Here is a 25,145-nt window from a genome sequence, read left to right on the forward strand (position 1 = left end):
TTATTATTATTATTAATATTTTGAAATTTAAAAAATAATATTTATGATTGTACAAATTTAAATAAAAAATAAAATATTGTTTTCCTTTTATTTATTTTTTTTATCGGTTAGTGACGTCTAGTTATTTTCATATTATAATACCACTTATTTTTATCATTCAGATCTATATATATATAAGTGTCAAATTGCGAAATGATTGAATCGGCTATTTTTTTTCAAGTCATATTATGAGACTGAGTTATTTTCAAATTTACGATAGGTTCGACTTACTTCATATATCCGAATTAGGGTTTGTAATGCTGAATTGGTCTAATTAAAAAAAGTATGATGGATTTTGAATCAATATATTTCTTTTAGATTTGGTCTTGTTGCATATGAAAAAAATCCGGCGTTTATCGATTATTATTATTATTATTATTATTTAATTGTGATTGTTTTGGAGCGTAAGATATTCCACGCGTGCATAAAAGAATCAGAATAAAATGAAGCATTTTGATTCTTTGATATTAAAAATCAGGCTTAGTGTGCATTTGCTTTTGCCATTGAAAAAAAAAATTATCTTTTTTATTTGGCTATTTAATTTTTAAATTTTAAATAATTTAATTATCTGAGAGTGGTATATATTCTCATAAAACTTAATGATTTTATAATTTAAAAATTAAAAAGATAAATTGTATAAATTTAAAGTTGTTGATAGTAAAAAGAAAAAGTGATAATGTAAATTATAATGACGTGTGGAGAAGAGAACATCACCAAGTGATGCTCTTTGAGTTAGAAATTGGAGATGCGAACCGCAAATCAAAGCGCTAGCTTTTTGGCCTTCGTCACATCAGATGCCCGAACCATGTTTCACGTTTTTTTGCTTATAATAACATACCACGAGCTTTAAGTTAATTTAATTTAATTAGGGCGATTTTTTCCTTAACTATCGTAAGATAATTTCGACTCTAATTATTTTGGATAAATTACCTGTTATCATATGCTGAATTACGTAACAATATTCCATTGAATTATGATATTCAGTCATGAAAATTTTATTTGAAAAAAAAATTTCAACATTATAACTATAAATATTCAAAATAACATGCACCGGTTAAGGTTTTTATTACACAAATTACCGTTGAAGTAAAATTAATATATTTTCGTTATATCTATAATTGTATTATTCTTTATTCACGGTTCAATATCAATCGAATTTATAAAAAATTCACTGATTAATTTTATATTTTTATGATATAAAAATAAAATATATATATAATTTAATATATAATTTTTTCGCTATTATTTTAAATTTAAAATATCTATTAGACTACTGCTCTTTTTAATAAATTGTTAACATGAATATAAGTTCAAAATATTTATTACATTTGCTTTTTATAACAAATTACTAATATGAGTATTGGAGTGGCTATTTATAAATACTAACCATCTCACTCTTTTTTTTATATATGGATTAATTATATTTTATTTTCAATCACATTATATATATATATATTATTTAATTAAAATATTAAAAAATATATATATTAATTAAAATTTAATCCTCATTTTATTATTTAGTTAAAATATTTATATATATATATATATATATTAATTATAACTTAATGCCAAAGAAAGTATACTTTTGAGTTTTTATAGCAATTGGATTTCAGATACTCAAATCATAGCTGAACCATGAAGAAAGATCATGCTATGACTATGTGAAATCTCAATACGCGGGATCCATCCATGTAAGCCTGGTTCAGGTTGGCAAGACGGACAGAGCAGAATTCGGAGAGAATTCAATTACCGCTGATGATGTAAAAAATATAGTATGTCCGCATACTATACAATGCTGCACATTATTAGAGAATAAAAATAAAAAAAAAACAATAAATGAAATGAGACCTGAGCTATTCGATTAAATTCACATACATATTTTAATCTAATTTTCTATCGGATCTTTGAACATTAATTTTATTATAATTATATATTATATTTTTTTATCAATTAAATTTTAATTTTTTAAAATTATTTCAAATGCACTTAACCGATACATGTGAAGTTAAAAAGCTAATGAAATTATCACATCAATACTATATTATCATGCCACGTCATCAAAGTTTAAAATTAATTTATACTTTATTTTTATTGTAATTTTATTCTATATTTTTATTTTTTTATCAATTAAATTTTATCATATATCAATTAAATTTTATCATTTTAATGTTTAATTAAATATATTATACTGTTATTTATATAGTTAAAAATTTATAAAATTATTAAATTATTCTTTTTACTAGTAAATATATTTAAAAATTACTATTTATATTATTATTTAATTTTTTTATTTTTATCAATAATTTTATAATAATGAGTTATCTTTATTTTATTTTAATTAAAAATTATTATCAACTTATTTTTTTTAAATTTATCTAATATGCTTACTATTTAATATTACTTGTTAAAAAAATAATCCTAGTTATGAAGTATTAAAAAAACAATTTAAAATAATATTTAGCGATTTAGTTCAAAAATATTAAAAATAATAAAATATTTTTTTATAGTAATTTTTTAAATGATTTTTAAAATTTTCAAGAATAATGCTAATTTATTTTTTTTAATTATACTAATATTTAGAGTGAAAGAATTAATAATATATGTATTAAATATTTGATTGGCTAATCTAACTTAGTTAAGTGATTAAAAAAATATGTAACTTATTTGAAATTATAAATTCAATATTCGTTATTCAATCTCCTAAAAATTATTAATAAAAAGATAATTATCAAAAAGACTTTATACTTTTAATTTTATTGCAATCTTAACACAAAATTTTAAATTATTATTAATTTTATTATAAAATTTATTGATGTAATATTAATATAGTGAATGATATGATAATTATATTAATTTTTAATGATATAAATAACTGAATATATAATTAAAATAACTATAAAAGATTAAGTTTAATTAGAAAAAAATATAAAATGTAATTATAATAAAATAAAAAATAGATAATTTTTTTGTTATTAACTCATTAATTAATTTATATATAAAAAGTACCTAATAAATAACTTATTTTTTAAAAAAAATTCATTAATACATTTATTCAGTGCTTCAATAGTGAGAAAATACAAAAAAATGTTTTCTTTAAAAATATTTCAAGCGGAACAAATAAACTCTTAATAAATGTGTGTGAATATATATATATAATTAATAAAAGGTAATGTGCTGTAATTGTAATTAAATCTTAACTTTAATATGAGCATTGATTTTATAATTTTAAATACTCTACCCGAAATTTAAATATTATTTTTATAGTTTATTTTTTTCATTTTATTAACAATTTTTGAAATAAAAATGTTTTAATTATTTGTTTCAACAAAATCTGCTTAATTATTTCTAAAATGTCATCCAACTCTACCCATCTCCATGATCTAACTCATTTTTGGAAAAAAAAATGAACACTTTAAGTTATTTGAGGAAAAAAAAAAAATCTTTTAAGTTCAAGGAAACGTGGGCCTTCCTCATCAAGTGGTCCACGATAAAAAATTGAAACACCAATTTGAGGCTTTTTGCTAATTTAGGATTAAAAATAAAAAAAATTACCAATTTAAGGTTTAGAATAAAATATTTAGAGAGATTTATAATTTAATTTTTGAATATTATTATTATTAACAAGTTAATTTTTATATTTTTATAAATAAATATTTAAATGTATATAAGATCACTCCACTTAATTAATTACTTTATTTATTTATTTATAAATTATAAATAATACAGTAAATGCATAAAATATTTAAAATTTTTATATTATGTTACTATTAGATATTATTTGAGAACACTGAGTTATTTATAATTTATTAAAAAAAATAAATAAATTAATTTAATTGTATAATAAATTAATTAAATTTATTATTTTAATAAATTATAAATAATCGAGTGATATATATTAATATTTAATATATTTTATTATTAATATTTAAATTAAAAATATTAGTGACTTTATATAATTTTAATATTATAAAATTAATATTATTTTGTAATTAATTTCAGTGTTATAAAATTAATATTATTCTGTAAATATATAGTGTTATAAAATTAATATTATTACGTGATTATGTAGGATTGCACGATAATAGTATAATAAAATTAATAAAATATATTATTAAAAAATATAATATAAATAAAATTATTAAATTAATATAATATAAAAATAATATATTAATTAATTTATATTATTATAATATTTTAATAATTAAAAAAATAACAAAAATTAAATCATAGGTTGGTGTCGTTATGAATAAACTATTTTTAAAAATAAAAAATAATAATGATCTGATGGGACTTAAATAATTATAGAAAATAATTTAATTTTTTTTTTAATTATTAATATATTATAATATATTTATGTTATATTAATTTAATAATAAAATGATAAATTTTTTATTATTTTAATAAATTAATACAGTATCTATTAATTTTGTATAAATTTATTATTATTTTATTACTCTGCAAAATACTAAAATCAATTATAAATAGTTATTATATTTTATAAAATTATTTTTAATATATAAAATATTATAAAAATTAATAATAAAAGGACTGTGCATAAAAAATTTAAAATTATAATATTATCTTATTATTAAATTTATATAAAATCACTTCATTTAATTATTTAATTAATTTATTTATTTTTAATACATTATAAACAATTTGTATAAAATATTTAAAATTATTATATTATTTTATTATTAAATATTATACGAAAATACTAAATTATTTATAATTTATTAAAGAAAAATAAATAAATAAATTAATCTAATTACATAATAAATTAATTAAATTAATTATTTTTAATTAATTATAAACAATCAAATAATCGTATATAACATTTAAACACAACATAATCTTATTTTATAATTATAAATAACAACTCAATAAAAAATAAATTTAATTTTTATAATTTTAAATATCTATATTAATTAATTAATTAATTTATTATTAATTATTTAAATCACCGCATAATTTTATTATATAATTTTAAATAATATTTTAATAAAAATAAATTTAATTTTTATAATTTAAAATATCCATATTAATTAATTAATTTATTATAATATTATTATAATAATATATTAAATTTAATAAAATATATTATAATAATATATTAAATTAATATAATATAATATAAATATTTTATTATAATATATTAATAATTAAAAAATAAAAAAATTAAATCATATTTTGCCGCGACTTTTAAATAGGGCGAGATCATAATTTTTTTAATAAAATAAATAAATAATATTTGGTGTCACTTAAAGCAGTGCTAAGCGCTGACCCCTACTTAAATCTCCCACCCCTATATTTGCAAAACGCCCCAATTTAATGGTGTGTTTGGTATTCATAAATCGAATTGCATGGCTTACATTCATAAAACCACTTTTCCATGCATGCTTGTGTTCAGTAATAATATGTTGTAATAATTATTATGAATATCTTTTCAGACCGTGATAATAATAAATTATAAAAGGTAATTTTTTATAATATATTTTTTTATTATTAAATATTAATTAATTAAAATATTAGATATTACTTTATAACAGTAATATTACCTCTTTGTAAAAAGATTTTTCCATTGTTTTTTTCAGTGGATGCATGCTGATGACAACGAAGCTATTCTACTGCTCCTTCAAAATTAAGGTCCAAAAGAATTATAAGGTTAGCATGGAAGAGGAAAGCATCTTATATTGAATTTGGTGGATGAAATTCAAATTTGGCTGCTCTTAGTTTACCATTACACGGAAATAATATCACTAACCATGCATGCCTCTTTCCTAATTACTGTCTTAAGTCACACAGCTTGCTCAATAAATTTTTGAAAATAACTTAAATATTTTTAAAAATATTTTTTATAACAAAACATTTTATTTTTTATTATTTAATTTTAATTTAAAAAATAAAATATTAACAAATATATATAAAAATCTTTAATAAAATTTTCAAAGCAGAGAAAAATAGTTTTTTTTTTTGAAAAAAAGTTATTATAATTATATGCATGTGTCATTTAAAAAAAATCATTTTAAAAAAAGTAATTTTTAAAAAAGATATTTTACTCTACAAAATGAAAGTTATTTTTTAGACTTTAAAAATTTATTTACAGTAACTGTGTATAAATTTATTAATATTTATTTTTTAAATTATAATTAAAAAATTAAAAATATAATTTTTAAAATATTGTTCACCAAAAAACATTTTTAACAAATATTATTTACATATACTTTTCATACGAAAAATGTTTTTGAAATTTTAATTGTTTTCTGTAATGGAATCTAAATAGTAAAAAAGGAGTATGGTCATGAGAAAGGAATGGGCAATTCGCATTATATAAGTATTTTTAAAATTTTACTACTCTCTCGGTTGTATAATTTTTTTTTTTCACATTTTAATTTTTTATATTATAATAATGTATATTTTGATTATTATTATTATTTTTATATTTGTTTTTTAATTAAAAAAATAAAATGAAAAAAAATGAAATCCGTGTGAAATAAATAATAATAAAAATTATTAAAAAGAAGTTTATTATCGAGAAAAAAAAAAGATAAAAAGAAAATATGTGTGTCCTTTAAATACACTGGACACGCCATTTCCGTCCATCCAACCCCAAAACAAAAGCAAAAGCCTGTAAAAAGGAGAGGGAGAATAAAGAAATAGAGTCGCTTATTTCTTCTTTCCCGCTCGTTACATATGACACAGAAGCTGATATTGTTATAGTTAATATTTATACAAATCTCACTGACATTAACATCAGGTTCTCTCTCTGTCTCCTTCTCATGAGCTTTTAATATTTTTCTCTATATATATATATATATTTTTTTTTTTTGGTTCCCTCTGCATCTCTCTTTCTCTCTCTCTCTCTCTCTCTCTCTCTCTTTGGAGGTGCATCTCTTCACTATCGCTTTGCCACTTCCGACTTCAAATGCAATTTTCTGTTTTTTTGTTTATTTTGAATTTAAGTTGAGTCTAAGCCCAGGGGTATTTCTCTTTGTTGCCTTTTTTTTTAATCCATTTTTGGTAAACCCTAGTATTTCTGTTTGTTTCTCGAGAAAATCGCGGACGGTGATTTTCTTTTTTATACTTTCCGCTTTTTTCTTGTATGCGGTGATCAATGCGAAAACAATAATATGTTACTGCTGTTTTTATGGAAAAGGCAAGTATATTAATCTTCGACTCTGTTGTTCCATTTGATATAAATATGTTTTCCTTGTCTTTCATTTTTCACGATTTCTCGGGAACCAACCGGATCTTCTAATATTTATTTTCCCCTGCATTTTTTGTTGATCGGGCTTGTTTAATTTAACCCCCTTTTTTCTGTTTTTAAAAAGGAACCGAGATTACTTTTTCTTGTCTTTAATACTGTCAAGTACATGAGTTCAGAAATTATTTTTTATTTTACTATTTAGTTTTGACCCTTTTTTTTGCTGTTATTATTTTCGAATTTCGTGATATTGTTGAAAAATTGAAAGCTTTATGTCATTTAATCGAGGCGGGAATCTGCATTTGTTGCCAAAAAGCGAATATATATTTGCGTGATTTCATTAAGGTTTCTGGCTTTAGTTGGGTAATGATCAAATTGTATTGAAAATCGTTATGATTTGTTTTTGTGAATATTTATTAGCCTATTAGGTCTCTATTCAATACTTACCTAGATTATAAATCTATGTTATTACTTTGCCTTTTTGATGATGGGTTCTGTTTCTATAAAATGAGTTGCTTTGCTTGTCGCTACACTCGCTTGAGACTTGAGAGTTCTGGTAATTTTCATTAATATTTTCCTCCCTCTCTCTCTCTCTCCTGCTCCAACAGTGTGTTTTCTCTTTTTAAACGGTGTTACTTGTGCTTGGAATTTTGTTGTCATTGAGCATATATTGTTAACCCTCATTTTTGTTTTTGTTTTTTGTTCTTCTGATTCCCGTGAGTATATAATGATATCCTTTGCAGAGGCTGGAGCCGGAGAAGAAAAGGATAATCTATGGAGGACGGCGCAGGAAGAGGTTTGGAATGCCAGAAGATTATGGATGGGAAGGTGAATAATGGAAATAGCTCAGAGAAGGCTATTCCTTCTTGTTGCTTGAAGGCTAGAGCATCTGCACCTGAGCTTGATGCCAAATGCCATTCTACAGTTGTTTCTGGGTGGTTCTCAGAATCCTATTCTTGCTCTGGTCATTATCTTTGAATTTTTCTTGTCCTTCTTTTCAAGTATAGATTCATTTTGGCCTGTTTGAGGGTCTAAATTGAAGGTTCTTCTGACCCCCTTTTTCATCGTATATTACAGGTACAGGTAGCAAAAGGGTTTACTTCAACAATCCGATGTGGCCTGGTTGGTGTTATGATCCTATGTGCACATTTTGTTTGATATTGTTTTTCCTTGATGTGATGTCTTTTGCTTGATGACCCAATCATTTTGCCTTTATAATCTATGTGCCTTAATAATCTGTGTTTTGAAATTCTGTACTTTTTTCATATAGCAAATGTTTATTTCACTATCATTTTATAACCTAAGTTAAAAACACTGCATATAACTTTGGAGGTCCTGTCACCTGTGTCCTGTCTGCTTCTTGTTGTTTGCGTTGCTAATTTTCCTCCTTTTCACTTTCTAGCTAAATATTTTCTTTCTCCTTTTTCTTCCCTAGCACAAAAGAAACATGTTAATATGCTGCTGACTATTGTTTACCCAACTATATGTGTGTCTATTGGTTAGATTAGGCCGTTTGAATTGTGAAATAGTGACTATGGCTAATGTTGCTCGAGCGTCCAATTGCAGGAGAAGCCCATTCATTGGAAGCAAAGAACATTTTGTACGAGGGGAAGTCGGAGTATCAAGAGATCTTGGTTTTTGAGGTTAAGCTTTCTCATCTCTGCATATTTGGACTGTACTTGTAGAGCTGCCTCGTGTTCATTTCTTTACCCTTCCTCTATAGTCTACATCCTCAATGCCTAGTACCTACCCACCCACTACATATACTGTGGGTGTTGGCTAATATCTAGTTGTTTATCTGCAGTCATCTGCATATGGCAAAGTGCTCGTTCTTGATGGCATTGTCCAGTTGACTGAGAAAGATGAGTGTGCCTACCAGGAGATGATAGCTCATCTTCCACTTTGTTCAATTCCATCACCCAAATCTGTATGCATCACTTTCATTCCATTTATATGCTAATGCCATGAGTTCCAGAGTTTCTGCAATGGAGCAAATGTTCTCATTTCACCGTGTTACTGATTGTGACTTCTGTATAATATATTTTCAAATGCTATAAACTGTAGTTTTTAAAAGGATAAGCAAATTACATTGTTTAAGATAACATGTTGATTTGTTGTATCAATATTCCTGAGATTGATAGAAAACTCTTCTAGTACCCTATAAATGGGGTTGGCTATAGAAACTTAAGTTCTGAATGCTTTCAATAAGAAAAGGAATGAAGGATGTTGAATAGAATTGCATGAAGCCACGATACTAATCAAAATTCTTAACTATGCATGATCAAATTATTGTACTCAAGAGTTTATCAATGCTTATTTTATATATGTCATGTAGGTACTTGTTGTTGGTGGTGGTGATGGTGGAGTTCTTAGGGAAATTTCCCGCCATAGTTCAGTGGAGCTCATTGATATTTGTGAGATAGATAAGATGGTTATAGATGTAAGTGATGATTTCAGTAGCCGTTCATATAATCTCGAGTTTCTTACTTCTCCCTCTTCCCTTTGCACTAAAAATAACTCTCACTGTTGTTCTAGGTGTGTAAGGAATATTTTCCAGAATTATCTGTTGGATTTGAGGATCCTCGTGTTCGACTGCATGTAGGTGATGGTATGATCAAACAGCTCCCTTTAATATAACCCTTATATAATAGCATGATTATATGTTACAAGGACTTGGATTGTTGGTACATAAAATTCCATGAAATTAGTTAATGCCAATGATTATATTTGGCTGATCTCATTTCTGTGATCTTAACAGCTGTGGAATTTCTTCGTCTTGCTCCAGCAGGGAAGTATGATGCAATTATTGTTGATTCATCAGACCCTGTAGGTATGTTCTAGAATTTGAAATGTTGTCCCTTATAGGGATCCATACGTGATTTTCTTAATATTGCAATGGGTGTGTCATGTCTACATTATATGACATTGAGCTGCTACAATAAAAAAGGGAAGGGGATATATGGACAATAACCATTAGTTGGGCACATCCTTGCAATTATGGGATTGATCAAACTAATGATCTTTCTGGAAGTTTTGGTTTCCGAGAATTTATTTAAAGATGTTTGGACCAATCTGTATGATGGTAGTCCAAAAATTTTAGGAAACTAGGTACCATCTTAGGCTTAGTTGAAGTTCCTTCTTGGGTTTATGTTGATGCACAGAGTATTTGAAGCTTGTTTTCAGAAAATAGATGTGTATGAAATTATCTCTTTGTGGTTTAGGTCCAGCTCAAGAGCTTGTGGAGAAGCCCTTTTTTCAGACAATAGCTAGAGCATTAAGGCCCGGTGGAGTCCTCTGTAATATGGCTGAAAGCATGTGGCTTCATACGCATCTTATTCAGGATATGATTTCTATTTGCTGTGAAACATTCAAGGGTTCTGTCCGTTATGCCTGGGCAAGTGTTCCAACATATCCAAGGTAATTATGGACCCTAATTTCTGGGTTCTCTTTTGGAAAAAAAAAGTTTCTCTGGATCTCATAAATGGCCTATTCCTGACAATTCCAAGGATCCAGGCATTCTTCAGTCATAATATTCATTTTCTTGACACTAGACCCTATATTTCTAGTGTTCAAATTGATCTAGAAGAGGAAAAAGTGATGCTACTGCCTACTGCTGCAGAGTCATCTGAACAACATTTTTACAGGATTGATTTTTTTTTTTTTGGTTAAATTATGGCCTTGTTAGTTGCGAATTTGATTGTGGTCTATCCACTAACTTTTTTCATGCAATCTACTGGTGGAAAATTAAAATGGGAGTTGTAAAGTTTGTTGGATATGGTAAATGATTTGTGTGTTCTTTTTCTTTGGCTGGAATGCAGTGGTGTGATTGGATTTCTGTTATGCTCAACAGAGGGGCCACCTGTTGATTTCTTGAATCCTGTCAATCCTATTGAGAAGTTAGAAGGAGCAGTCAAATATAAAAGAGAACTTAGGTTCTATAATTCGGAGGTAGGAGATCATCTTTTCAAGTTTGCCTTCATTGATTTTGTGATCTCATCTTTTTCTTGCTAAAAAAATCATTTACAATATCTCTGACTTTAAGTTGCAAATAATGTGACTACAATGCTGGCATGAAACTTCTTGGTAGCTTATTTGTAATTTCTTAAAATGCACTTTTTCTAAAAATTCAAAAATCAGAAGAAATGCTGAAAGGTTTATCTCCATGTTTTATATTGTAATGTGGTGCAATGTTAGGCTGGTCACGTCAACTGCTTTCCTATGGTATACTGAAACATGACCATAAAAAATAAGAGTCACGTGAGATTGTAAGTACACCTAGTGGAAGTTTTTGCTTGGGGTGAAACCCGCGTCTGTCTTGCATTTTTCTTTCTTTACCCATTCATCCTTGTGCATGACAAGAAAAACTTGATTTCATTCTGCAAGTATGGTCTGTAAAAGCATGTCTCGAGTGATGGCAATCCTCTCCTTGAAAGTCATGCTTATTCTGCATCTAACAGCTTATGTTGTCAGAGGACCTTATGCCTTGTAAATGTTTTTCTATAAAATATAATAAAGGATTGGGATGCTGGAATTAAACATCAAATTTCACGTCCCATCTTGTCTTTGAGATTGAGAATTGCTGTCAATGGGTGGTAACTCGTAGCTCAATTCAACATTACCATATGAAGCTTTCAAGGACTCAGCTGATTTGTGTGTTATATTGTTATTGGTGTTATCTGGATAGGTTCACTCAGCTGCTTTTGCATTACCAACATTTTTGAAGAGGGAGGTGAAATTGCTGCGTGATTCTCCAATTCTGGCAAAAGGAGTCGACGTTTCGTAATGTGGAGGTCTGCTTATAAGAAACTTTATGATGAATGGAACTATTTATTGATGGGGATTTGGTGGAAGGCAGTAATATTACATATGGTTTCTAGGTACATGTAACTAGTTGATGAGTTATCAAGTGATAGTTGCACGGTGTTTTGGTAGATGATGATAGCTACCTCCCTCATCTATTGGAGTGATGAAAAATTGATGATTTTAGTTATGTCACTGCAGAATCTAAAGCCAATCCTAATAAATAATAGCTGCATGCTTCCACTTTATTATCTCCATTTGTCTTGAAATTGTAGCATAGCATGTTGGTTGCTTGTTGTTAAAGGTTCAAGGTGTATTAAGGCTCCAAAGGAGCGTGAGGTGTAGGTTCTCGCCTGAGGTGTACAAATAGAAAAGAATTATTAAAAAAAAAAAACTAAATATAATATTAAATGGTAATTTTGATTTTTTATATACATTTATTTTTAATTTTACAACATATTTAATTTAGTAATACTAAGGATTAATTTTGTAACCAATACCAGAGGTTGTTCACGAAGAAGGAAAAGTAAAAGGCAGGAAGGAAAGCCAGCGAAATCGAAGAAAGCTCATAGAGGTTCAGGAGAGAAAAATAGAGGATCTGATTTCTCAATCTTTTATAGCAAGGATGGAGTCTATTGACCCATACAATAACTTTCTTGGAGAGACCTCCCGAAGCCAATTCACCTACAGTAACTTTCAAAAACTTAACAAGCACTATATTAACTTAGAAGGATGATGGAGTTGAAACCAACACTTTAAGCTCAAAAATTTTGACTGCGATGCAGCCGCTGACCGACATTGCGCCCTCAATGAAGCCTTCCCCTGCTCACAAGGCCGAGGAGGCTAGCCTAGAAGCCCTTTGCAGAGAGCGCTATTTTGCCTCGTAAACTTTAGATACTTTAATTTAACCTTTTATGATCAGATATTACCTCTTGAAATTTTACATGAAAATTAAACTCCCATTATTTCTTACAAATCTTTTTTTTTTTCATTTTTTAAAAAAGGCCATAGATTACTGTTGGAATACAAATTATATAGTACAGAGTGATGTAATATAAAATCAATTTTATAATTTATATGACTTTGTACTGACAAATATAATTTCACTTTCATATTTATGAAAAAGCTTGCGTTTATATAAATATAAAGCACATAAAAATTTACAACTTTATTTCTACCGATAATTTCTTCTGTCCGAGTAATAAAATTCACCAAGGTGATTAGCTCCGAGACTATTGCATATATTTAAATTTGGGAGTTTCCAGTCCAACCACCCAATCCCATTCCCTCTACTTTTGGAAGAAAAAGTTAAAAAAACAGCAAAGGCTTTTGCTATTTGCTACCAAACGAAACATCCCCCAGTGACTTTAGAGATTCTGCAGGTATTGAATCTTGCGTGAATCTGGCACGCGCCCTCCACACTCCCGATTTCTTTTGTCTTTTTTTATGCAGCTCTTAAAGGAAAATGAAGAAAACACATTTCCATAGAGATCCTCTCTCATCCTCTCCCTCCCTATAATAAAATAGGTACCGCTTCTTATCTTTTCCCCCTCTCTCTCTCGGAATCCGATAATATTTCACCAAATTTCTAGAGATTTTATCCAGAAATTATTGTTTTGATTTTTGTTTCTCAGGAAATTCTCCACGAACTATTTTCCTCCGCAATCATTTGTAGATTTTTTATTTATTTATATTATTTAGTTGAATATGGTTCTGGAAAGTAGTAAAATTCATTTTTTGATAAGATAATGTCTTTTTTTTTCTTTTCTTTTTAATTGTTGTTCTTGCTGGTCTTGTATGTCTGCTTGATATTACAGGCGTTGATAATGCTCACCGAACTCTCATTTCCTGCAGTCACAAATCAGGGCACAAAACTACACCGTGTAATTAGCTCTTCTGGGATATGCTTTATACTTTGTTATTTGGATTGTGAATTGCTTCTTACATATCTGAAAAGCATGATTACTTGGATAACTTTCAGTGGTTAATGATTCTGTTTGGATAATCCATATTTTCTAATATCATTGATTGGGTAATTCTTTGGATTCTTTTACGACTGTTTGCTAAAACGACTTGTGAAATTAACGTCCCATTTTCACATGTTCTATATACCAAACTTAATCTACTTTAGCTAACTCAAGATTTACCTGACTTCCGTTATGGTGCGGTCTTACCATCTCAAGGAGAATTTGTTATGCTAGTGCTTATACTAATCTATTTTAGAAGGGAAATGGCCTCTTTCTTTTGTCAGTATGCATGCCTTCCTTGCTTGCTGAACTGCGTTTTGTTGTGGCACTGACATGGGACAATATAGAGTACCAAAAACACTCGTTCATCTTAATTTCATAGATTCTCAAATTATTATGTATTTGCGGAACTATAAATCGGTGATGATGTCCTCTGCTGGTTTCTCCTACTAATACCTGAGTTTCAGTTTGACCCATTAAAATGATAGTCTGATTTACAGGCTATAAGAAAAACGTGTATTAATTGGCTTAAATCAAGGTTTTTGATTCTCCTAGCGTTATGTGAGCTATTTATTCCTCTTAATTGCATTCATCATACATGTTGAAGTTGTTTGATATACATGTTAAGTGGATTATTGCTGTTCTCTCTCAATTTTTTTAGCTTGTATCTTCAACTTCTCATAATTAGAATCCAAGCTTGCTGGACATAATGCTTCTCCTGCGCTTCAGGCCGTTCAATCAATTGATATCTTAGGATCTGCATTGTCAAATCTGAAGGTGAAGCCTTCAAACTTGCCATGTAGATTCCAAAGAAGGCAGTGGCATCCAAGTTGCAGCAATCAATTATTAGCATTTCATAGGAGGAACTCGACACCAAGAACTTTAGCTTTTGCAATTCCAAATGAAAGCGATCAGGTGGAAAGTGGCAGCTGTTATGGTTTTGCTGATGATCAAACGGATTTATCTTTGGAAGAAAATGATTGTCTCAATCATTCAGATGCAGAAGTTGTTTCTTCTCTTTCGTACTCAGAAGCTGACCTTGCGCATACAGTTGAGCTTCTAGGAGAACAAGGAAGCCTCCTTGACAAAATAAAAGCTATTCAATTGCATGTCTTAGCATCAGAACAATGGAACGCTTCACAACTCCAATTGTGTCACAGGTAGATTTATTGCTTTTAGATGTAGTTCTTCCTTTAGGCCTTGGTCTTATATTGTTAACTTCATGTCAACTAGAGGCAATTGAGTAAGCACAGGCTGCAAGCCTGCAACATTCCCCATTAGATAATGGCTTAAACCAAACTAGACAAATGAATGAGAGTATAGTAAAATAATTCTGCATATTATTATAACATGTACACACATTATATTGGCAGAAGGCAGATATCCCATACCTTCTCTTCCCATCACAACTTGAAGGTAGAACCAGCTTCTTGAAAGTTGGAGAAGTATTGCCCTGTTATTTGAGGTGGTAATGCATTCTTTTAATAATCAGCAATTGAGGCTTTCGTTCTCTTTCTTTCTTTTTTTCTTCGAGTTCTCAACCTTATGGTACTACAGTTTTCTGTGTGAAGGTGGCCATATCATCAAACATACTAGTCAATGGTACGAGCAAGAATGCTGTTGTGCCACACTGAAATCCTGCCTTCTCTTTTGTAGAAGTCCATCTCTTTATTTGCTACAAGTTTTGTTTCATTATTTCTTAATTTTATGAGCACCATCTAATTTTTGGGTTTCTATCATTGCAGAAATTACTTGGTTAGTGCGACAAACTTGATACATTATCTGGCATTGAGATGCCTTGATGTTGAGCAGCTGAAAGATGATCTTGCTTTGATTGGTCTTTTGAACTTGGAGACTATCAATGCTCATGTCCTTGCAAGTCTTGCTGCAAGCATTCAAATATTGGAGAACTTAAAATCTAATTCCCTAAACCCTGAAGAACATGTCACTGGGGAACTCTCTTCTAAAAAAGGATTTGAGCAACAGAAGTATGCAGCGTCTACATTACAAATGATAAGGAAGAAGGCATCTTTTAATAGGGAGTTATTGTTGGGCCCAACACAAGAGGGCAGAACTACTCATATCATGGTAACAGTTGGCGTGGAAGCTATTGAAAGTAAAACGTTTATTACTGATCTAATCAATGCAGGGATGTCCATTATTCGAATCAATTGTGCACATGGAAATCCTTGTATTTGGAGTGAAATTATCACCAGAGTAAGGAAAAGCAGTCAAATGCTAGAAAAACCTTGTCGGATTCTCATGGATTTAGCTGGACCAAAGCTCCGAACTGGAAAGCTGAAGCCTGGTCCGGCTGTAATGAAAATATCTCCCAAAAAAACTGCTGCTGGAGATGTAATCTTTCCCGCTCAGGTATGGCTGGCTCACAAAGAAGCAGGTCCTCCTCCCTCTCATTTGTCTCTTGATGCAGTAATTTTCATAGATGACCAAGAATTTCTTCCTAAGCTTGAGGTGGATGACACTTTAAGATTTCGTGATGCTAGAGGAAAGAAAAGGAGACTCAAGATTGTTAGAAAATTTCATGTTTTTTCTAGTACTGGATACGTGGCTGAGTGTAGTAGGACTGCTTATGTTCAGTCCGGAACAAGACTATATGTAAAGGGAAAGATAGGCAGGTCTCCTGTTGGACAAGTGGTGGATGTCCCTGCTACTGCACCATCAATCAGACTGAGAGTTGGAGATTTGCTAATAATATCACGAGGTAATTCTTCTGGACAAGATGAATTGTCTACATCCATGAGTGGTGCTCATAGGGTTACTTGTTCCTCTGGGTACCTATTTGATTCAGTGAAACCTGGTGAGCCCATTGCCTTCGATGATGGAAAGATATGGGGAGTTATCCGAGGAACAAGTATGTCAGAGATTGTGGTCTCTATCACACATGCTGGTCCCAAAGGCGCGAAACTTGGTTCTGAGAAATCCATTAACATCCCAGAGAGTAATGTTCGCTTTGAAGGACTTACTTCCAAGGATCTTATGGATCTTGAGTTTGTTGCTGCTCATGCTGACATGGTAGGTGTTTCTTTTGTCCGTGACACGCGCGATATTGCTGTGCTCCGCCAAGAATTAGAGAAGCGGAAACTTCAAAACCTAGGAATTGTTCTCAAGATAGAAACAAGGAGTGGGTTTGAGAAATTGTCTTTAGTGCTGTTAGAGGCAATGAGATCCTCAAATCCTTTGGGGGTCATGATTGCTAGAGGAGATCTCGCAGTGGAATGTGGGTGGGAAAGGTTGGCTGATATGCAGGAGGAAATTCTCTATCTTTGTGGCGCTGCACACATACCAGTCATTTGGGCAACTCAGGTCTTGGAGTCGCTTGTAAAGTCAGGTTTGCCCACCAGAGCAGAAATCACTGATGCAGCCAATGGACGGAGGTAAAAGCAACATGATACGTGCTTAGAAAATTTTATTAATAATCTTACCATCTTTTGTCTCAAAGCGTTTATAGGATCTATGTAAGCATGCATTCACACTCTGCCTGGACGTTGATGGCTTTTGGATCACTATTCCAGAGGCCCTTCTCATTGCTTACCCACAATTACTATGATTAACATTGTTTGAAAGAAGAATTATGACACATGCATCTCTTATGGTCTATAAATGAAGAGAATCAAGAGTTGGTTTTCTTGGTCTTGAACAGGGTAAGTTGTGTCATGCTGAACAAAGGGAAACACGTGGTGGAGGCTGTTTCAACTTTGGACAAGATCCTCCATCCGAAAGCCACCAGGATGAGAGCAGACTTAAAGCCCATTCTACTCTGTAGCCACCTCTTGTGATAAAAAGTTCTTCTCAGTGAATAATTGTGTCTCCATCCATTGGATTCTGTAATTTTCTTTTTCTTTTTGGTCTTATAGGTGTAATATTTTCCATTTCCGTAGTTAGTAATTGTAAATTTTGGATTATGCATGATATATTACTGTGATTGCATTAAAATATGGGCTACTGAACATTAGGATCATTCTCTCCTCAACCAGCCTCTTTGAAATTGCGTAGGTGACATTTTATGAAGGGACATGCTAATATTCTTAGGGTTGTTTGGCATTGAGTTTGAAATTAAAAAATTTTTGTGAAAAATTATTATTTTAAATACTGTCGAAGAAAAGCAGTTTGAGAAAAATTATTTTATTATTTGTGTTTTGCTCAATCGTAGCTCAAACAACAATGCCAACAGACCCTTAGTAAATCCAATGGTTGTGGCAGGTATTCATTCTTGCTTTTCAGTTTTTGGAAAGAGAAGAAAAATAATAGCTGGTCGCCTTTCTGATATATGATGAATGAAAACCAACTACAATTTTTTTCTTTTTTGGAAGAGCTGAAAAAAATACACTAAGAAAACCATATACAAAAAGATAATGTGCTACCTCATTAAGCCAACAAGAAGTAACTATTAACTGTGCATCCCAAGTTAACCAGTCTCCCCTTTTTCATTTCTATGTTGGCTCTCTATCTTTCTTCGGCTGTAAAATCGGGTTCTGCAGGCTTTTGAAGCAGCATTGGAGGAACCCTCTTCAACAACCTTGCCTTCTGAGGACCAGTATACCGTGAAGCTCGAAGTGCATTAGCAGCAAATCGTGAGGCATATATGGTGGCACCTAAACTCGGTGAGTTTCCACTCGTATTGCCTAATGCATCTTGCAACCTATTCTCCTCTTGTTGTAGAGACTCTTCAAGCTTCCTTTTACTATACCTGCGCCATGCAGCTTGTATAAAGCATGCTGCCCAGGTCCTCCACTGTTGTGAGTAGAACCTGAATGTGTGGCGAAGTTGCTTACTGTGTAGTCTCCGGAATTGAGAAGCAACGAATTTCAAGTCATCAGCCGATAGAGCAAAGGCCTCGACATCAGTAAGGGTCCGAACAGTTCTGGTTGAGATTGGAAGGTTAGATGAGGAGTGGGGATCTAAGGCCCATGTAAGCAATTCTTCTCCACAAAAGTCACCAGCTGTAAGGTATTCAGAGTTGAAGAAGCCAGTTCTTCCACCATTGGTGGTCATGGTTATAAGCTTGCCTCGCATGATGAATAGCATCTCATCAACTGGGTCTCCCTCGCCGACAATGTAGCTTTCCTCTATGTAGAGCGTTGGCTTGAGCCTGTCACACATTGCATCTAGCAGTTGCTCGTCCATCTTTTCAAATATTGGTACCTTGAAATACACATCCAGGACAGGAGGATGAATTAAAGCTTCAGAGATTATTGAACACGCATAGAGAAACAAAGATACTCTTGGGTGAAATGCTTTTGGCCATTAAGGTGTTACAAGGAAAAGAAAAGACAACTAAAGATAATTATCAGTTTTCTTTTACTGTTTTAACTAGGAAAAGAACCCGGCCTGCACTGCAATTCCAATAACAAATACTGCATTATTCTCACAAACTACTGTGATATTCACAGCAACTATTACGTCATTCTATCAGAACACTGCCCCAAGTCGCTATAAATCACTAAAACCTGGAGCCAAGCATGATTGTTCATACAAGCCAGAAAAAGCATTTTTCCCCTCTGTGAACATAAAAACAGAAGAACAAAAAAAGGGGATATAATGGTAATATATCTCTTCATACAATGCTGAATTAAATCATAACAAGGCGTAGGAAACAGTCCATAAAAGATAACTTCGTCACATGCAGCTCTCCTAGAAATAAAAGGAGAAGGAACTCACCCTCATAAGCAACGCCAAGCAGAGATGACGTTTTATGTCTCTTCTAAGGTCCTTGGGAAGATTATGCACCAGATTCTCTTCATCAACACCTCTGGTTTGTTGCATTTGTATTGTTCATGTCGCCTGATCCGCTCCCTCAGATTCTCAGGAAGCAAGCGGTGAGACATCCATTGTTCTGCATCTCGCTTCTTAACTCTCATTTCCTCCAATCTTCTGGTTGTGGATTGTAGATATGTCTGTTCCAGAGAAACTTTAGTTCATCAAGATATTGTGCCAAACCATCCAGTTAATTTCACTTACGCATAATTATCAGCCACGCTAAACCATTATAAACTTTCACAAAGCAGTGTTGTTCAGACATGTGGAAAATTGAAATGACTCCATTCAACAACAATAAAAGGAAACAGATAAAGCGCCGTACCACTGATGACAAATCACATGTTCATTTCTCAAAATGCACATAAGTAGATGTATGAGTACAAAGACAAGGACATCCAAATATCTTCAGAGAGTAACTTACTAAGTTCTTTGATTCTTTCTCATTAAAAGAATAAAAGGAAGTTTTGAAGTAAATTCAACCACCATATCATATTGCTAATAAGGGATTCCCCATCAGATATCCAAAATCTAGCATCCCAACGACACAAAATGCAACTAATGCTCAAGCTTCATTATATAACTGGTCAAAATATTCATGAACAGTTTTATGCCATAATCAATTATGTGTATACCTTGATGGCCGCCCCTGGATTTTGGATTCTAATAAGTACTAGTAAGATAACAACCCGAACAAAAACTGATTAATAAAGCACATAACTAAATCATGTCTATTCCCTTCCTCTAAACATCATAGCATAGCAACAAAATGGAAATTAATTACCAACCTGCATATTTCCTATGAGAAACGAAAACAATACCAATCCTGAGATGGAAATCACAAGAGCAAAGCAGATTTCCCAGACAAAGGTGCGTGTAGGTTTTGACCAAGAGAACTGCAAAAAGGAGCAAGGTACAAGGTATCAGATACCCTTCTAAAACTGCATAGTGCTTCTAAAAAAATCTTAATTAGAAGGAGCCAGGTACAACATTTTAGATACCCTTCTAAAAGTGCACAGTGCTTCAAAAAATCTTAATTAGAAATGGATAGAGATGGGACCAGAGAACAAAATTATGCATGAGAGAACAAAGACTGAAAGGCCAAACAATCAGCAACACGCCAGCTAAAAAATTGTTCCCTTCAAAGATGAAAAATAAAAAATAAAAACACAAACCTCAGATTTCGCAGGCCCCACCAAAAGCAGTAAAAGAACTTCTTTGGGAAATCATTAGATGCCACAACACCAGATTGAAGGGCATCAAGGAATATTCCAAAGTCAAAAAACGTTGTATTTGGTGCCTGTATAGAGCATGAGACATTCAGAAATCCTGTATTGTCTCCTTTATTAGGACCACAATACAAATAATCACGGATGCAACCAGAACCATGACATTCTTTTCTCCAGCATGTTGTTTCTCTTTCTATGGAAAACAAATACCAAAAGGCTCCAAGTACCTATAGGGAACAGCCAGTCAATGAATATTTGATGACAATAAATAGCTCAAAGACGTCCATAATTTATGCAAGAACATAGAACTTTTTTTTTCCACATTACTTTCCAATTATCTGCTGCAACCTACATTATTACATTAAACAGAACAAGACAAGAGCCAAATTGTTTCACACATAGAGAGAAAGAGAGAGAGAGAAATAAATTTGTGCACCTGTTAATGTTGCAGACAACATCAAAATATATAAACACAAAAGTAGTCTTGTACGGAATTTCCAAATAGTTAAAAAGTAACAGAAATAATCACATAAAGAGAGGTGAACATCTCCATCAATGCTAGCACATAAATCCAAGCCCCTAGTGTCCACCTCCAGTTTATTAGTGTATGCCACTGAAACCTTTGTGATTCACCTTATAAAAGCAGTCTATGCCTCTCATTTGTTTTACCATAAAATGAATGCTTATCTCATAATCAAACTTACATGACTAGCAACCATGTAAAGGAAAAGATTAAATGCAGCCCCTGCCCATGCAGTTTCTGTCAATATGCCAGAAGTCCTTGTAACTTCCTTATACAATGGATACAGTCGCATAAATCTTGGCAAATACTGGAAGCAAACAACAAATTTTAACAAGTTCTTCGTATTCAAAGATCTTGAGCCTCTCATTTTTGGAATGACCACTAGAATTACCACCTGGTGTAGCACAGCAAGTTAGAAATCCACAGAAACTATTGAAGTTCCCAGTAAATTGCTAATTTAGAGGAAATTATTGCCTATGAAAGTTTCAAGTACAATAATTTTGAAAATTTAGAGCTTCTAAAACAACATAATAGCCCTTCTCATAAGTTGGCTGATAAATATTTCAGCAACACACATGCATGATACAGCGATTTTCCTCACCTCCGGGAGTGGAAGAACTGCGAGGATGTCAATTAGGAAATATGATGACAAATACCTCTTGGCTATTGCCCAAGAATCTTCAACTAAAACACCTCTTCCAAATACTCGAGAAGAAGGAGCAATAAAACCAGAACGAAACTGAAAAATAATATGAAGTATGTAAAACATATCTGTGAATGAACGCAAAACACTAGCTGTAGTCTCCATCTTGTTGTCTAAGTCAAGACACTTCTTATTATCATTAATCACAGGTACGTAAAAGAACAAAGGATCCAGTGAAACAGCAATCACACATGACAATACAAATATCTTATTCCACTTTTGAAGGAAAGACCCCTGTGGGTCAAGAATTTTATTCCTGGAATTCAAGCCTTTAGCATTACTACGACCAAATGAGTATGATTTCAATGCTTCTCTAATCCTTTTGATTCTTTCAGATCCAGATTCTAATCCCCCATGAAACTCGTCAGAAACAGAGCTTATAGTCATCCTAATTTTTCCTGAATGCATCCCATTGCTGGAAGAATATTGCAGTCCAGTACTCTTCTCTGACTTCTGATCCTGAAACCTGAAGAACACATTATCAACAAGAATAGTGACTCAATACGATCCACTTAAGTTGAAAAATCATAAGTCAAAACAATCACAAGATATGTTAAAGGTGCCCAAGAATTATAGAAAATCTCAAAATCAAACTCAAATTTAGATGCTATAAGTTTCAATCCAATGAAATGTTAATTATGTTGGAAGCAAGGGAGAAAGGCAAACTGACTGTGATACAAGCAGCCAAAACTATAACGAAAATTGCAAAAACATAATGTATTGTAATTACATGCGATGCCTCATACTTGGACGCTCTAGTGGTGGTCTATTCCACCACTTGCATGTCTGAACAAGGTAGCAGCAGTGATGCCACAATAGAAAGGTTTGACTAGAATTTTATTTTCAAAATGAAAGGGTGATTTTCTGTCACTAAACGAAAATAAAATTATATTGAAAGTGCTATCTTAGAGTTGCTATACTGCTGATTTGCTTTCTAAATTTAACATTTCTGATGGTGACTCTTTTACTCCTGCACCTGCTAATATTCATTTTCTTTGTGCTCACATGATAGTTAATTGTTACTCAGTTAATTGTTACTCAAATCTCATAATAATATCTCAGACTGAAGCTTATAACGCCAGCAAGAAGTAATTATAGGGAAGAAAAACATTTCAAAATAATTAGTCAGTTTTAAAAGAAACTAACGTCACAATCTTCTCCTGTTGATAATTCATGACCGTAGCTTATTGAAGTTACAATCTGCATGAAAATCCAACCTTCAAATAAATAAAGCCAAGAATCTTACTCAAACGCTGCAGAGAAGTCGAATGACAACCCCTGAAAAAAAAATTTAAAAGAAAATTGTATTAAAACACCCCTCTTTAAACACAAACCCAAATGCAACTTTTGCTGGCCGTGAATATCAAGGCACAACACATACAACGGTAATTCAATGGACGTTAAAAACAACAAAGCCGGTCATGGAACTAACTAATACTGCCATCAGTACAAACATTAAATAAAACAAATTCACAAACCTTCTCTTCGGATAAAGCTTCTTGAAAATTGCTGTGTTTAGATACTCAGTAGTGCTGCCAATCAAAAGCATTTTAAAATTAGGATTATCAGATGAAAGTAACAAGAGGTATGATCAATTTCCCCAAAGATATCAAGTTGCAGTACGCCATTAATATCCTTGCAGAAATATCTCGATTGGCAAATGAGAATTCCCACAGTACTAAGCTCCTTCTAAGTATAATCCGTGCATGCGAAAAATAAAAAGATACCTAAAAAGAAGTCCCAACTTAAAATGGACTAACCAAATGGTAGGAAGTAGAAAATCCGCCCCCAAAAAAAAGTAAAAATAAAAACTTTTCTCTATCGCTTTCAAATGAAATGTGAAATCAGCACGCCAGAAAATCTAAATTTAGAAATAGAAACTGACATGCAGAGCTTGATAAACTAAAACAAATCAAGTAATCGAAACAAATTGAAGAATTCAATAATGAAAATGAAGAGAGAAAAAGTAGAGGATGCCAATGAAAAAAGAATATATCAATGATTAATAAACGACTGCGGTTCCATATCAAAAAGTAAAGAACTTTTCTTCATCTCGTGCTTCTTGTGAGGAAGACGAAGAGAGGAATCATGAGGAAGAAGCTTCTTGGAAACGTCCGGAACAAACAGTTGATGAGCCGGGACCCACTTTTTTTGCTATATAAGCAGTTGCTCAGGTGAAGCATTCTGTTTGGTGTTTGCTCCTTTCCGCCTCCGCCGCTGTAAATGCGCGCGAAGTTGTATTGGTGATGATATGAAATTTTGAACTCTGATGAGCGCCAAGTGATGATCGACGCGCGATTATTAAATGCTGGTGCCGGTGCCGTAGTCTTACTTTGTCATTGACAAATAATCGTCACCTTCGACCTTGGGCCCGTCACCTGAATCTATGTCTCCCCTCCGTGTCGGATCCTCCTCTACGGTTAAAATACTTATTATATATGTTTTTAAGCAGCGATTGGGGTTTGGACAATCGAGTATCCACTGAACTAAATCAAAATTGACATTAAATCAATATTTTATACGTGAAAATTAAAAAATAAGGTACGAAATTTCAGAATAAGTCAATATAATATCGATGAATGAATTATTATTCCTGATTATTATTATTATTAAGTTTCAGCACCAAGCCACAAGTATCAATGATCTGAAAGACTATTGGATGATGCACTTAGCAGCCATGTAAATATAAGGAGCTTGCTTGTTATTTTGATTAAAATATGTGAAAAAAGTTTATATTATTAAATGTTTTTTTTTTTTGAAAATATTAAAATGTTTGATTTTATATGATAGTAATCCTACAATTATTAAATCAAAATTTTAATTAAAAATTATGTATTTACTTTATGTTGTATTAAAAGTAAAGTTCATAAATTTTATTATTGTTCGTAGTAAATCAGACAAAATT

The 25,145-nt window shown here is 31.4% G+C and overlaps 2 protein-coding genes and 1 pseudogene across 12 annotated transcripts; 2 read left to right on the top strand and 1 right to left on the bottom strand.

Moving 5' to 3' along the window:
* The first annotated feature begins 6,632 nt into the window (after nt 1-6,632).
* LOC110600399 (spermine synthase) lies at nt 6,633-12,294 on the top strand. Of its 3 annotated transcripts, none has more exons than XM_021737244.2 (11): nt 6,633-6,796; nt 7,987-8,207; nt 8,321-8,365; nt 8,810-8,886; nt 9,048-9,170; nt 9,579-9,683; nt 9,779-9,851; nt 10,002-10,073; nt 10,465-10,660; nt 11,062-11,191; nt 11,928-12,294. In XM_021737244.2, the coding sequence occupies exons 2-11, from the start codon at nt 8,018-8,020 to the stop codon at nt 12,024-12,026; spliced, it is 1,110 nt and encodes a 369-aa protein (XP_021592936.1). In that variant the 5' UTR covers nt 6,633-6,796; nt 7,987-8,017; the 3' UTR covers nt 12,027-12,294. The 3 variants fall into 3 exon arrangements, with proteins under 3 accessions (XP_021592936.1, XP_021592937.1, XP_043806128.1); XM_021737245.2 differs by lacking the exon at nt 6,633-6,796 and adding an exon at nt 6,891-7,195; XM_043950193.1 differs by lacking the exon at nt 6,633-6,796 and adding an exon at nt 7,213-7,799.
* Nucleotides 12,295-13,181: 887 nt separating this feature from the next.
* On the top strand, nt 13,182-17,997 carry LOC110600017 (plastidial pyruvate kinase 4, chloroplastic). Of its 9 annotated transcripts, none has more exons than XM_021736686.2 (5): nt 13,182-13,570; nt 13,834-13,926; nt 14,740-15,170; nt 15,756-17,405; nt 17,672-17,997. In XM_021736686.2, the coding sequence occupies exons 2-5, from the start codon at nt 13,870-13,872 to the stop codon at nt 17,805-17,807; spliced, it is 2,274 nt and encodes a 757-aa protein (XP_021592378.1). In that variant the 5' UTR covers nt 13,182-13,570; nt 13,834-13,869; the 3' UTR covers nt 17,808-17,997. The 9 variants fall into 9 exon arrangements, with proteins under 9 accessions (XP_021592378.1, XP_043806126.1, XP_021592384.1 ...); XM_043950191.1 differs by lacking the exons at nt 13,182-13,570; nt 13,834-13,926 and adding exons at nt 15,384-15,478; nt 15,582-15,662 and having other exon boundaries at nt 15,028-15,170; XM_021736692.2 differs by lacking the exons at nt 13,182-13,570; nt 13,834-13,926 and adding exons at nt 15,384-15,475; nt 15,568-15,662 and having other exon boundaries at nt 15,028-15,170.
* Nucleotides 17,998-18,137: 140 nt separating this feature from the next.
* LOC110600019 lies at nt 18,138-24,756 on the bottom strand (annotated as a pseudogene).
* Between the last annotated feature and the right edge of the window lie 389 nt (nt 24,757-25,145).

The sequence above is a fragment of the Manihot esculenta genome, chromosome 14 (assembly GCF_001659605.2).
Source record: "Manihot esculenta cultivar AM560-2 chromosome 14, M.esculenta_v8, whole genome shotgun sequence".
NCBI classification, from domain to species: domain Eukaryota; kingdom Viridiplantae; phylum Streptophyta; class Magnoliopsida; order Malpighiales; family Euphorbiaceae; genus Manihot; species Manihot esculenta.